Genomic DNA, 13,783 nt, shown 5'->3' with positions numbered 1-13,783 from the left:
ATAATATCAGTAGCTTTTTTCTCCATCTTTTATGTTATTATCAGATGTGTAATTACTATGAATTTGAACATTTTGTAAAAAAATTCTTGTGTAAGTCTTTAAATAGGACAGTGGATCATGCCTTAGTCAGTTGCCATTAAGTATTTCTTATGTTATGTTCTAACAGTCACTGCCATGACAGCCACATGTGGTCATAGCACGAAATAGTGCAGGAATAATAATTATGAATGGCTACTCATATAATTTAAATTAGAGCCAGAGAAGTCTTTTTAATGTGCTAAATTTAACAGGCATTGATAACTGTAAGCTGTTTGTCATTAATTTCTGAAGATAAATGCTCAGTGCTCAGTGCATACTGTCACATTGGTCATTTAATATTATTCCAAGCACTATTTTTGCATCATACTATGTGGGGTACATTAATGTCAGCAGTCGTATAATAATATTATATGAATGCATGGTGTGTGTCCTTTTGGACATGGAATCTGCAGCTGTGATGCGTTATATGTAAATTAAAAGTGGGGGGGGGGGGGGGGGGGGGGGGGGGGGGGGGGGAAGAAAGGGAAGGGATTACTGATGTCAACTGCATCAGGACATTGTGTGGAATCAGCAGTGATGAGTGAAAATGTGTATCCAACCTGGATTCAAACCCAGGATCTCCTGCTTACTAGACAGGGGCATGAACCACTGTGCCATCCAGGACGTAGTGTTATTGCAACTGCACAGACTATCTCGACACACTTCATGGCCAACCCACACTCCCACCGAACACCACCTATCTGCAGTTCTTGTCCATGTCCTCCATGCATGGTACTCTGAGATTACTGCAGGAGGACATATCCAAAAGAAAACACACATGCATTCATATAATTGATTCCTTCAGGTGGGCAATTGGTCCACCTTCTTCAGTGCAGCTGCACAGGTGCATCTGACTTCTAGTGGGAATCTCAGAGTAGTGAGCAGACAGGAAATGGACGATGACTGCAGATAGATGGTTGTGGGTGAAAGTGTTGGTCAGCCATGAGGCATGCTGAGATAGTCTGCACAGTTGTGATAACACTGCCTCTTGGATGACACAGTGTTTAATGCACCTGCCTAGTAAGCAGGAGATCCTGGGTTCTAATTCTGGTCCAGTACACATTTTTTCTAGTCACTGTCCACATATTTTCCTGACACAGCTGGCATCAATAACCCCTTCCCTTTCCTTTCCTTTCTCTCCCCCCCCCCCCTCCTCCCCAACTTCAATATACATATAATGTCTCACAGTTGTGGATTCCGCATTGTGTCTGTTCTTTCAGAAGTGTCCAAAAGAATAGACACCACACATTCATATAATTGATTTGCCTAGACGGGCAATGGATCCACCTCCAATGTGGATGCACAAGTATGTCCTACCTGATGGAATCTCAGAGTGGTGTGCATGGAGGAAATGGACAGGGACTGTAGATAGGTGGTGCTCGGTGGGATTGCAGGTTGGCTGTGAGGCATGCTGAGATAGTCAGCACAGTTGCGATAACACTGTGTCCTAGATGGCACAGTGGTTAATGCACCTATCTAGTAAGCAGGACTTGCTGGGCTCAAATGCCAGTCTGGCACACATTTTCACTTGTTGCTGCTGATTCCCTATAATGTCCTGATGCAACTGACGTCAGTAATCCCTTCTAATTCCTTTCCTTTCTCTCTCTCCCCCCTCCCCCCTCCTCCACCTTCAATTTACATATAATCATATAATCTTTGGATAAGGTGAGAACCTAGTGCACAGAACAATCCTCTTGCAAGAGTGTGTGTCTCTACTATTCTATGAACATCAAAGGAATACATTGAAAGATGTTGTGGATAAATATAGCACTCTTCAGTGTTCCTTCAACAAGCCATTGAAAGTAACACATTTTCATACCATCATTCCTCCTTCCCTCCACCCCATCCCCCAGTTATGTTCTTAGCTGATCATTGGAGATGGACCACATAATTATGAGGTACAAGAAAAGACTTCTCAATTTAGTTTCCCATAAATGATACTGTCTTAGCTGACATTCTGAATATAAAATTGTTCATGATTTATCATGCAGTCTTCATGTGATTAGCAGTGGCTAGTCGCCTTGTGCAGTCATCCAGACATGAGTCCCAATGCCACTGCAGTCCAGGACAACAGCAAGAACCATCAATATGTTCCTAGGACAACCATCACTGATAAACATCTGATACCTAATGTGCAATGAGAAGCATCCAGCCTCCCATAGGCCCACAATGTTTCACTAAAAATCTATTAATTCCACAAATAGGACATACAAGGTGAAGAAAAATTTGAACTCTCAGACTTCATAGTGTGATTCCTCACATACTATCAGTACAAAAATGTCTCTCACAAAATATTGTCCTCCACATATTTCGGGCAGTAAATGGACGTCAAAGATTGGCAAACTGGTAACACTGTAATCACATGTACAGCAACTTAACTCTGTCAGCATATAGTACTAGTGCTGTGCAGTTGATGCAGTGGATAACCTTTTGGGTTGGCATGCAGGAGGTCGAGGATTCAATTATAGGTTGAGGCTTATTTGTTTTTATTTGTTAATGTAGTCTGTGTGGTATGGTATCTGGTGTCTTAATCATCATACAGTGATTACAGTGAGTCTTATACAAAACATCTGCAGTTATGTACTACAAACACAGAAATGGAAGTACAATCATTTTCACTGGTCAGCTTGTAAAAAGAAGCCTTTGCATGTCGTATATGCGAATTGTTTTCACACCATTGCATCTGCAATATTCTGAACTGGCTTTGTGTGTACCCTCCCCTAATGATCCCATCAGTTAATACCAACTTAAATGTCTTAGTTGAAAGCAATGATTCCACAAAATTTCATGACTTAATTCAGAAATCTGGTTTCAAGCTAAATTTTTCTGAAGGCACTAGGGAAAACAGCAGATCAGTGACCTGCATTGATAATATTATTACTAACTACAAATTTGACAGTGGAAATAAGCACAAATACTGCTTAGACTTGGGTATTTCAGATCGCTCAGCTCTGTTTATTGAGCTCCCAAAAGCAAATAGCCTAAAACCTCCAGAAGTGAGTATAAAAAGGGATATCAGTAAAATTTGAAATGGATTTATTCTGCAGTAAATTAAGTATAATAAGCTGGCCTGTAGACTACAAGAGTTCAAGCTCGATAAACTATGACAAATTCTTAAATTGTTTCTTAGAGGTATTTAATGAATCATTTCCTCGTAGATATAAGCAAAAGAAAGCTAATGGTAAACTCAAATGGATTACAATAGGAATAAAAATCTCTAGTGCCAGAAAGAGAGAGCTCCACAATGAGTTAAAATCAAACAGAAATCCAGATTTTGTTATTTATGTCAAACACTATAAAGCTGTATTTAGGAAAGTTGTAGTGGCAGCTAAAAAAATGGCAAATAATAAATTCATACAAGAACACAGAAATAAGACAAAAGCAGTGTGGTCAGTTGTTCAGTCTGAACTAGGAGCCAAAGTAAAAATTAATGAGATTTTGAAAATTAGACATGAAAATGAAATTATAGTAAACCCTGTTCAGATGTCAAGTTGTATCAATGAATTCTTCCTAAATGTAGTAAGATCGGATGTGGATACGACATTCTATCAGGGCATCATAAATTTGGAAAACAGCCAGAACACATCTTTTAAACAATTTGAAAAAATCACCCAAAGGGATGTGGAAAAGGAAATATTGTCTCTAAAAAACAAAACCTCACATGGGTGGGATGAAATAACAACATCTGTAATCAAGTATGTGTACGATATTATTTCCCAACCACTGTCAACTATTATAAATCAATCTTTTGAACAGGGATGCTTTCCAGAGGTATTGAAATATGGTGAGATCAAACCTCTATTCAAGAAAGGATCAACAGAAGATATGGGGAATTACCGCCCTATCTCTCTCTTGCCGGTCTTCTCTACAGGGTTTGAAAAGATTGCTGCAAAACAAATTAAAACTTTCTTACTGTAAATGATATAACTTTTAAAAACCAGTTCGGATTCCAACAGGGTAAAAGCACTGTGAATGCTATAAATGAGTTTATCCAAAAAATATGCTCCATGTTAGATAAAGGTCACAGGTATATTCTGTGATCTGACTAAAGCTTTTGATTCAATGAACCATGCTTTACTCCTCCACAAATTACAGATGTATGGAATCAGAGACACTGCTTTAAAATGGTTTAGCTCTTACCTGTCAAGTAGGAAACAAAGAGTAATTTTAACTTCAAATGGAACCAATTATTCATCAGACTGGAAAACAGTTCCCCAAGGAGTCCCATAAGGTTCGATATTGGTTCCCTATCTGTTTCTTTTTTACGTAAATGACCTACCGCTTGTTATTGATGTTCATTCAGTCTTATTTGCTGATTATACATCAGCTCTAATTGAAAATGAGGTATCTGAAAATATTCCAGAGAAAGCCAAAAATACTTTAGAAAAACTTGAAACTTGGTTCTATCAAAATGGACTAAAACTGAATGTAACTAAAACCAAAATGATGCAATATGAAGCTAAATCAGTAGAAAGGAGTGAAAATAAAGATAACTTGCAATGATCAGGATATCACAGAAGCAACCCACGTGAAGTTCTTAGGCCTAAATCTTGACAAAAATTTAAATTGTAAGGTACACATGGATTACTTAACAAATAAACTGAACAACTTAGCATTTGCCATGTGTATTTTGTTAGGTGCCACAAACATGGATACCAGAAATATAGTTTATCACTGCTACTTTGAGTCAGTTATTCGTTATGGCATAATCTTCTGGGGAAATTCAGCAAATGTCACTAGGCTCCTAGTATTACAAAAGAAAGTAATTAGAAACATGTGTGTTGCAAAAATCGGGAATCCTGTCGACCACTGTTAAAAAATTTAAAAATACTATCTATCCCCTCACTTTACATATATGAGATGGTGGTGTTCCTATATAGAAATCAACATACACTAGACACTTTCCGTTTTGACCACAAACTACAGCACTTGCCACAGAGATAACTTCAAACTTCCAACACATCGTTTAAAACTTTATGCCCAAACACCAGAGAATATGGGGTTAAAAATTTTCAATAAAATAAAAGGCAGTAATATATTTAAAATGGAGATTGGTTCACTGAAAAGATTGCTCTTTACTCTTCTGGTGGAGAAGTGTTATTATACTGTCGATGAATTCATTGAGAACAGCTTCACAATCTGAACCCAGGGATTGTATTACATTTATTATTTTATGTACATGTGTAGCTGTAACTTAGAAATGTAAAATATAATGTAAACTTTTGTATTTCTCTTAAAAAAGTGAAAAAAGTTTCTTTTGTAAACCTTGACATGTCTCCTGTACATCAAATCATATGATTTGAAAATTGTATGCAATGAGATGAATAAACCACATATCACATAACACATATCAGAACTATTATTATCTCCACATTCAAGTCCATTACATTTTGTTACTGCCTTACATCATCAGTAGAGCAAGCAACATGCTTTGCAAATATGTTCAATGGGACAGTTGGAGGGAGGGAGCACAGAAAACAGATTTGGTGTCTAGTAGATGCTGTGGCATGAAACAATTCACATCCACAATATGCAAACAGCTTCTTTAAAAGCTGACCAATGAAACAATGGTACATCCATTTCTTTGTTCATAGTATGTAACTGCAAATGTCACTGTAATCAATGTATGATGATACTGTACCATGCAGACTACATTTAGCTAATAAAAGCAAATATGCCCCCACCCAGAATCAAACCCTCGACCTTCTGCATGCTAATCTAAAACGCTATCCACTGCATTAACTGCAAAGCCCTGAGCTGTGTGCTGAAAGAGATAGTTACCTTATATATGATTACAGTGTTGCCATACTGTAAATTATTAACATCCATTTACTGCCAGAAATACATGCAGTACGAAATTTTGAGAGACATTTTGGTATTGCTAGTATGTGAGAGATCACACAGTGAAGTCTGAGTGCATGAATTTTTTCTTCACCATGTATATCAAAGCTGGTCTGCATGTCTATACTGTGTACTAACCCATGCTCAAAACAGCAGACTATATTATGAGTAAGCAAAATAGAGTTGCTGTGTACACTTTATTTCTCAGATTTGGTTCTCATTCAATTTGCATCAAAGCACTTTGAATTAGTGCCTTTAACATTGTCAGTGTCCCACAAAAGTACAATGTTTCCACCATATATCCTTTTAGGAGTTCATTTTTCATTTTATATCATGCACTGTGAGAAGGTATTGTTCTGCACTATTATTATTTAGAGTAACAGGCATTGTCAAACCTGGTGCTCCTCTTAATTAAATAGTAAATAATTGTGAAAACTTAGTTAAGACTGTAACATGCTGTGTGATAATAGGTGGAGCAAATGACATATACAAAAATGAAAGCCAACTAGCAACAAGGGCACTTCAAACAACTCTAAAAAAGCTGTCAGATCTAAATTTAAAGGTTCTCGTTGTAAGTGTGCCACATAGACATGATCTAATCAATGAATCATGTGTAACCAAAGAAATAAAGTCAACAAATAATAAATTTAGGAATATCTGCTGTGCTTTTAAGTGTACAACTTTTGTGGATGCAAACAGCTCAGTGAGAAATCATTTCACGAGGCATGGACAGCACAGGAACTATTATGGAAAAAAGATGATGGGTGAAAAGATACTAGAAGAAATAAGCTGTATATCAATAGAAAAGTTCCCCAAAATCCCACTCCAAATGAGGGCAGAAGCAGAAGAAATCAAAACCTTAACAAGAGCAACATTTGCTGAAGCACTAAAAACATCAACATCTGCTATAGTGAATATTAAAATGTCATCAGCTGCCACAGCTAGTATAAACAATCAATCAGCATCATCCACTTCAATTAGGAAAAGCAACAGAAACAAGAAACCTGTGGTACAACAGGATTTTTTGGTATCCAGCTATAAAGAAAACTCCAAGTTACCAGTGTTAAATGAAAGGAGAAATACCATCGGTGCACACTCCCCTGTTCTAAAGATTATGACTCTAAGAACAAATATTGTGAACTTGAAATAGCAGTAAGTAATACCCAACCTGATGTCTTGTGTATTACTGATCACTGGTGTAAGGATCATGAAATTAGTAGTATTCATATTAATCCATTTAAACTGGCAAATCATTATAGTAGGAAAATTGCAAAAGGTGGTGGAGTTGGTATTTACCTTAGACAAGAGTTAGAATTTAAAAAGAGATGTGAAGCAGAGAACTTAAGTATTGAAAAGTTTTTTGAAGCAGGTGCTGTCCAGATACATGGACTGATGAAAAAAGTCATAGTCATAACAGTGTATAGGTCACCATGTGGAAACATAGAAGTCTTTTTTGATAAATTAGAATTGTTGCTAAATACTTTTTACAAAAATGAAACTGTGATTATTCTTTGTGGTGATTTCAATATTAATGTTCTAGTTGAAAGTCAACAAAAAAAGGCAATTTTTGGACATATTAAAGAGTTTCAACATGTGACCACACATAAACAATTCAACTAGAATAACAAACACCTTCAATAGCCTCATAGATAACATTTTCTCAAATATGTCAACAACTGACATAGAGGTAACAAACATAGATTTAGGATTGTCTGACCACAATGCTCTCACCATCAAAGGAAGATAAAATCATGAATAATATTTACAAAAGAAACTTCTCTGTGGACAGCTGTCATCAGTTCATAAATATCTTAGAAAATGAAAATTGGTTAGATGTTATGAAACAATCAAGTACAGATGAGGCATATAGTGTATTTGGATTGATTTATATGATGAACTTTGAGATGTGTTTTCCAAAGAAACTGACCAGAACCAAGTCTACTGGACACATAAAGTCAAGTTCTTGGATGGCTCTTGGCATTAAGAAATCACGTGAAAACATGAAAAAACTGAATTCAGATTTGAGGGAGTGTGCAGATACTGATTTTGTAGGATATGTAAAAAGGTACAAGAAAATATACCACAGAATAATTGCACATGCAAAGTTACTAAGTAATGATATGGAAATAAAACAGTCCAGAAATAAATCTAAAATAGCATGGGAAATTGTGAGAAAAGAAACCGGGGTACCTATCAAAGACAAGGAAATTATTCTAAAAGATGAGGAGAATAAAATGGTAGATAAATATGCCATCCCTAATTATATAAATAATTACTTTTTAAATGTATCCCAGACATAAAGCAGGAATTTTGGGGAGCAGATTAAGATGGAAGCACCCAAGGCAGCCAGCAGTATGATGGCAGTTCCAACAAATGAAAGGGAAGTTTTAAAAGTGATTAAAAGTCTCAAGTCCAAGATATCAGCTGGAGTAGATGAGGTGCAAATAATACTAGTAAAGAAAACAGATAATCGAATAGCGATGGCATTGGCGCACATAGCAAACTTGTCAATGGCTGAGGGTGTGTTTCCACAGAAACTCAAAATTTCTAAAGTCGTTCCCCTGTTGAAAAAGGGTGATAAGCTTAAAATAGAAAATTACAGATCTGTCTCACTTCTCCCAACTTCTCTAAGGTTTTAGAGCTACTAATGAAATATAGAGTCACACATTATCTTAATATCCACACTCTGATAAACAGTAATCAGCATGAATTTCAAGCTGGGAGAAGTACCGAAACAGCTGTACTGGAATACACAAAAGAAATAATCAGTAAATTGGAAGAGGGAAAAAGTGTATTTGGGATAAATCTAGATTTGTCAAAAGACTTTCGCACTATTGAACACAGCATACTTTTGGAAAAGCTTGGAGCTATAGGTATCAGAGGACCGGTAAAAAAGTGGTTTGAGTCTTATCTGGAAAAGAGTATGCAGGTGGTTGAAATTATGGCACCAAATATCAACCAAAAAATTAAACTAAGATCAGATCCAAGGAAGGTCACAGTAGGAGTACCCCAAGGAAGTGTATTAGGCCCCTTGCTGTTCCTCATTTACATTAATGATATTCTGGAGTCAGAGAGAAAAGCTAGAATCATGTTATTTGCTGATGATACTAGTTTAATAGTTAGTGATATGAAGCAGTCATTGCACAGTACTGTGGACCCTGTTCTACAAGATATACAAAAATGGTTTATGCTAACAAGCTAACACTGGATCAAAAAAAAAACTTATTATGTGCAAATATGGAAATATAAGTGAACATGACGACCTAAATCGCACCATGGAGGGCAAACAACGTGAAAGAGTCCAGTGTGCAAAATTTCTGGATATGCACATTGATGAGAAGATAAGCTGGATAAGCTGGAAGGACCATGTGGTGAGCTTAGCACTAAAACTAAATTCACCATGTTTTGTACTTAGAATAATTTCAGGAGTTTGTAGTAATGACTGCATCAGATTAGTATATTTTGGCTATTTTTGGTCCATTGCATCCTATGGGATTGTATTCTGGGGAAAAACAAATTGTCATCTAAATGAGATTTTCAAATTACAAAAACACACTATTTGGATAATGAACCACAGCCCACCTCAAACACATTTTAAAGCATTGAAAATTTTAACAATTCCATCATTATACATCCTGAAATGTCTGTTGATGATCAAAAGAAATCAGGACAAAATGAAAACCAATACAGACTACCATAATTACGATACACGGCAATGTAAAGATCTCCACATACAAGTTGTAACAAGGACCCGAAGTATGAAACATGTATGTAATCAAGGCATCAAACTTTTTAATGCACTACCAAAACATATCAAAGAGCTGGAAAATGAGGATAAATTTAAAACTGTTATAAAGAATCGCATGCTTCACAAATGTTATTACAGTGTAAGTGAATTTCTATGCTCAGCTGTATTAGAATATAAAGAACCACATGCTTGACAAATGTTATTACAGCATAAGTGAATATCACTGTGCAACTGTATATGAATATACGTTTAAGTTAATGTGACAAATGAAATTACATCAGTGAATATGTCCATCAAGCACATAAGAAATTATGTTATAAAAACACTTATTAGTTGTATATTGTATTAAACATAAGACAGATTCATATGAATTCAGCATAGATAAAAATTTTGTAAAGATATTATATAGTTGTTTAAATGTATCCCTACAAATCCTATATCACAAATGTGATCGTTGGGATGATAATAAATAATTAAATAAATTATGATTATCATCAACATAATTATTTCTATATTTCATTGGCATATTCTTGTATTTCTATTTCAGTATTTCACTGGCAGATTTTTTTATTTTATTTTTACTGTCGTTTCAGTTCTATATCAGTTCTCTCATTTGGTCTCATAATTTAACATTGCTCACATTCATATTGTGTCCCTGATTGTATGTGCACTCTGCTTAACCGATTAACACTCACATTGTTTGAACACCAAACCTTTTCATTGGTCCTTTTTTAGGATCTCCAATTCATCAGGAGTTTTTCTCTTCATCTGTGCTTGATAATCATTTTATACCCTCTTTTCCTCAATTACTGTCTGCATTTCAGTAGCAAAGAGCAGAACATTTCTCAAATAAGCATTTATATCATAGTTTTAATACCAATAAGAATATCTGGTTTTCTTGTGCTTGACTTCTTACCCCTGTGGCTTAAAAATAACTTATTTTATTTATTGTCATTGTGAAGATGAAGATGATGATAAAATCTTATGTCTTTATGTTGCAGGTAAAGGATTTAACAGACTTCGTACTGGAACACGTAAGGTGCTCTTTGAGTTTATGATTAATTTTCTCAACCTAATAAGTGATACATGATAGATATCGAATTATGTTAATGAACTGGAAAAAAAAAAATTCTTAAGACAGTTTTTATGTCAAAATTATACTTTATTCATTTAGTATTTTTGAAATGTGACCATCACATTCTATCTGCAGGGTCATTTGTACAAATGAAACATAAGTTAATGTATTTTTAATAATGAATTTAATATATTTCTATAAATGGAGCAATTCTTGACTGATATGCTTATTGCAGCATTACATGACCAAGTATAATCAATAAATATTTGTACAATAATGATTTTTAGACAACTATTCTGTTCATTTTTTTACCTTTGCCCTCAGTTTCTATAAAATTAAGTATTCCACATTTACACTATTATCATAAAGAGATCTACATGTACCTCATTACGATCAGGTAATTCCCATTTTAAATCATTTTCTCCGCCATTCGTATGTTCACTTTTGTGAAAAAAGGAAGATCCTTGAACGATCTGAACTGCAAAATGTATTATTATTTACAGTGTAGCTGTGCTCTTCAAGTAGAGAGGTGAGAGGAAGTTTTGGCAGGTAAGTATATGGGTTTAAGGGCAAGGAAGAGCAGTCAGTTCTCAATGGTGTTGCAGAAGCAGATGGTAGGGTAGACTGTGAGTGGCATAAGATAACAACAGAAAGGTTATCAGTCCTTCATTAAACAAGTACATATGGTACATTGATCAGGTAATGATCCATAGTAACTTATTATACATAACATACATGTGTATACAGTTCAAAATTATCTATAGTGGCTTAGGTCTTATCTGACAAACAGGAATCAAGGGTAGCCATAATATCTAATGCCATAAATTATGGGACTTATGACCTCAGATGTTAAGTCCCATAGTGCTCAGAGCCCTAAATTATGCTCCTCAGTGGGATACAATTTCACAAAGAGTTCCTCAAGGCTCAATCTTAGAACCAATCTTGTTTCTCTTTTACATAAGTGATTCACCTCTCAATATGAGTGCCCGACCAGTCATGTTTGCCGATGATACTTCAGTGCATACTGAAAAAGAAAATATGAGTGAAATTCCAAATGTTGTAATAAACAGACTAAACAACCTAGATACAGGGTTTCAACTAAATGGTCTGAAGTTTAATACTTCAAAGATCCTGTCTACTCAGTTTAAAATCAAACAATCAAAAATAAGTGATATCTGTATCATACATAAAAATAAAGTTATAGAAGAATCTCAGTCCATCAAAGTCATGGGATTAAACTTGGACAAAAATTGAACCTGGCAAGAACATTTAGCTACTAAATTAAACAGCCTAGCTTCTGCAATAGACATGCTATTTGGTGTAACAGACATAAACAGCAGTAGGGTGGTGTAGCACAGTTACTTTGAATTCATAATTAGATATGGTTTAATTTTGGGGGGGGATTCAAGTCACACATCTCAAATCCTACTACTTCAGAAAAGAAATGTTAGAGAAATGTTTGCTGCCTCTCCAAGAACATTCTGTTTCCCACTCTTCAAGAACCTAAAAATATTAGCTATCCCAGCACTGCACATATTTGAGATTATCAACTTTGCACACACTAATTCTAAGGTAATGGAAGAAAACCATTTCAAACATATGTACAACACTAGACACAAAGAAAATTTCATGCTTCCAACACATCACTTAAGATTCTACCAACAAACACCCTAGTATATGGTAATGAAGGTCTACAATAAACTAAAGGGTAGAGATGTACTGAGCATTGAGATAGGTTCATTGAAATGAAAATTATATTCAGTTGAATTCAGTCTCTTTATTCATCCATCAACAATATAATTGCATGGATGTAGTCAATTACAAGATAGTTTCTTGTATTTAATTTGTTTCAAAAACTTGGATAATAAATGCAAATATTTTATATCAGTGTATATAAATAATATTACTTTTCCTTATTCAGATATTCTTCATTGTTATAAAAACTATGTGTTAGTAAAAACTGTTTAAGATCTACCTTGAATTTATGAAATTCTTTAATTTTCTTTATTGTAGCAGGCAATGCACTAAAAAGCATTTTGGGCTGGTAGTTTACACTTTTTTGGTACAGTGCTCCTTTTTGGGTTTTTCTGTGAAAATCATCTCTGTTCCTTGTTTCATGGTTATGAACCTGATTATTTAATGCTGAAAATTCCTGTCGAGTTTTCAAAAATCGGACACATTCATAGATGTGTAAGCTAGGAAGACTCATTATTTTAAATTCTTTAAATATTTCCATGCCTGACACTCTACATGGAACCCCTTTCATTATTCTAATAGCCCTTTTTTGAAGTTTGAAAGCTTGTTTGCCATACCTGTATTTCCCCAGATCACACCATATCTAAGCAAACTGTTCATATAAGCATAATAGGCACACAGCAGTGATTCAGTGTTGCAAAAATCCCAAAGCAATCTTAGCACATAGCAGCATTTACTTAGTTTTTTACTCAAAACTTATAGATGCTTTTCCCATCACAAGTGCTCATCCACCCATATATCTAGAAATTTTGTGTATGGAGCTTGTGCAATAACATAGTTCCCTAACTCAGCTTTTACTCTTCTTCTAGCTTTACTTTTAATAATACTTAAATTCATCTATCCCACTTTATCCTTATTTATGATCAAAGCATTATCACTAAACCATTTTCCTGTCTCATTTATTCTCCTAGAGACACTCTGCTGTAGATTATCCCCAGTGTATCCTTTTATAAAAATGCTAGTGTCATCAGCGAACATCACTGTTTCCGCAACTGTCAGATGGTTTGGCAAATCGTTTATATATCCACCAAGAACAACAGTGGGCCTAACATGGAGCCCTGGGGCACTCTATAGCCAGTTTTTTTTTTTTTTTTTTTAAATCTGAATGATACTCTTTGCCTTCATGATATATTTGTACCTTCTGTTGTCTATCAGAGAGATAAGACTTAAACCATTCGAAGGCAAGTCCCCAGACCCCATAAAATTCTAGTTTCATAAGCAATAAATCATGAGTGATTAGATCAAATGCTATAGATAAATCTAAGAATATCGTGCAGCTTAATTTA

The 13,783-nt window shown here is 35.1% G+C and overlaps 1 protein-coding gene across 1 annotated transcript in view; it reads left to right on the top strand.

The window, feature by feature from the left end:
• LOC126470871 (protein tyrosine phosphatase domain-containing protein 1-like) overlaps positions 1 to 10,783 on the top strand; it is a 560,875-nt gene extending 550,092 nt beyond the window's left edge. The window contains exon 12 of the mRNA XM_050098887.1: positions 10,669 to 10,783. Within this exon, the coding sequence (XP_049954844.1) occupies positions 10,669 to 10,757 (89 nt within the window). The 3' untranslated portion in view covers positions 10,758 to 10,783. The remainder of the gene's footprint in view (positions 1 to 10,668) is intronic.
• The last annotated feature ends 3,000 nt before the right edge of the window (positions 10,784 to 13,783 follow it).

Source organism: Schistocerca serialis, chromosome 3 (genome assembly GCF_023864345.2).
Source record: "Schistocerca serialis cubense isolate TAMUIC-IGC-003099 chromosome 3, iqSchSeri2.2, whole genome shotgun sequence".
Lineage (NCBI taxonomy): Eukaryota > Metazoa > Arthropoda > Insecta > Orthoptera > Acrididae > Schistocerca > Schistocerca serialis.
Note: the sequence above shows the minus strand (reverse complement) of the source record. Positions and strands in the feature narration are given on the sequence as shown.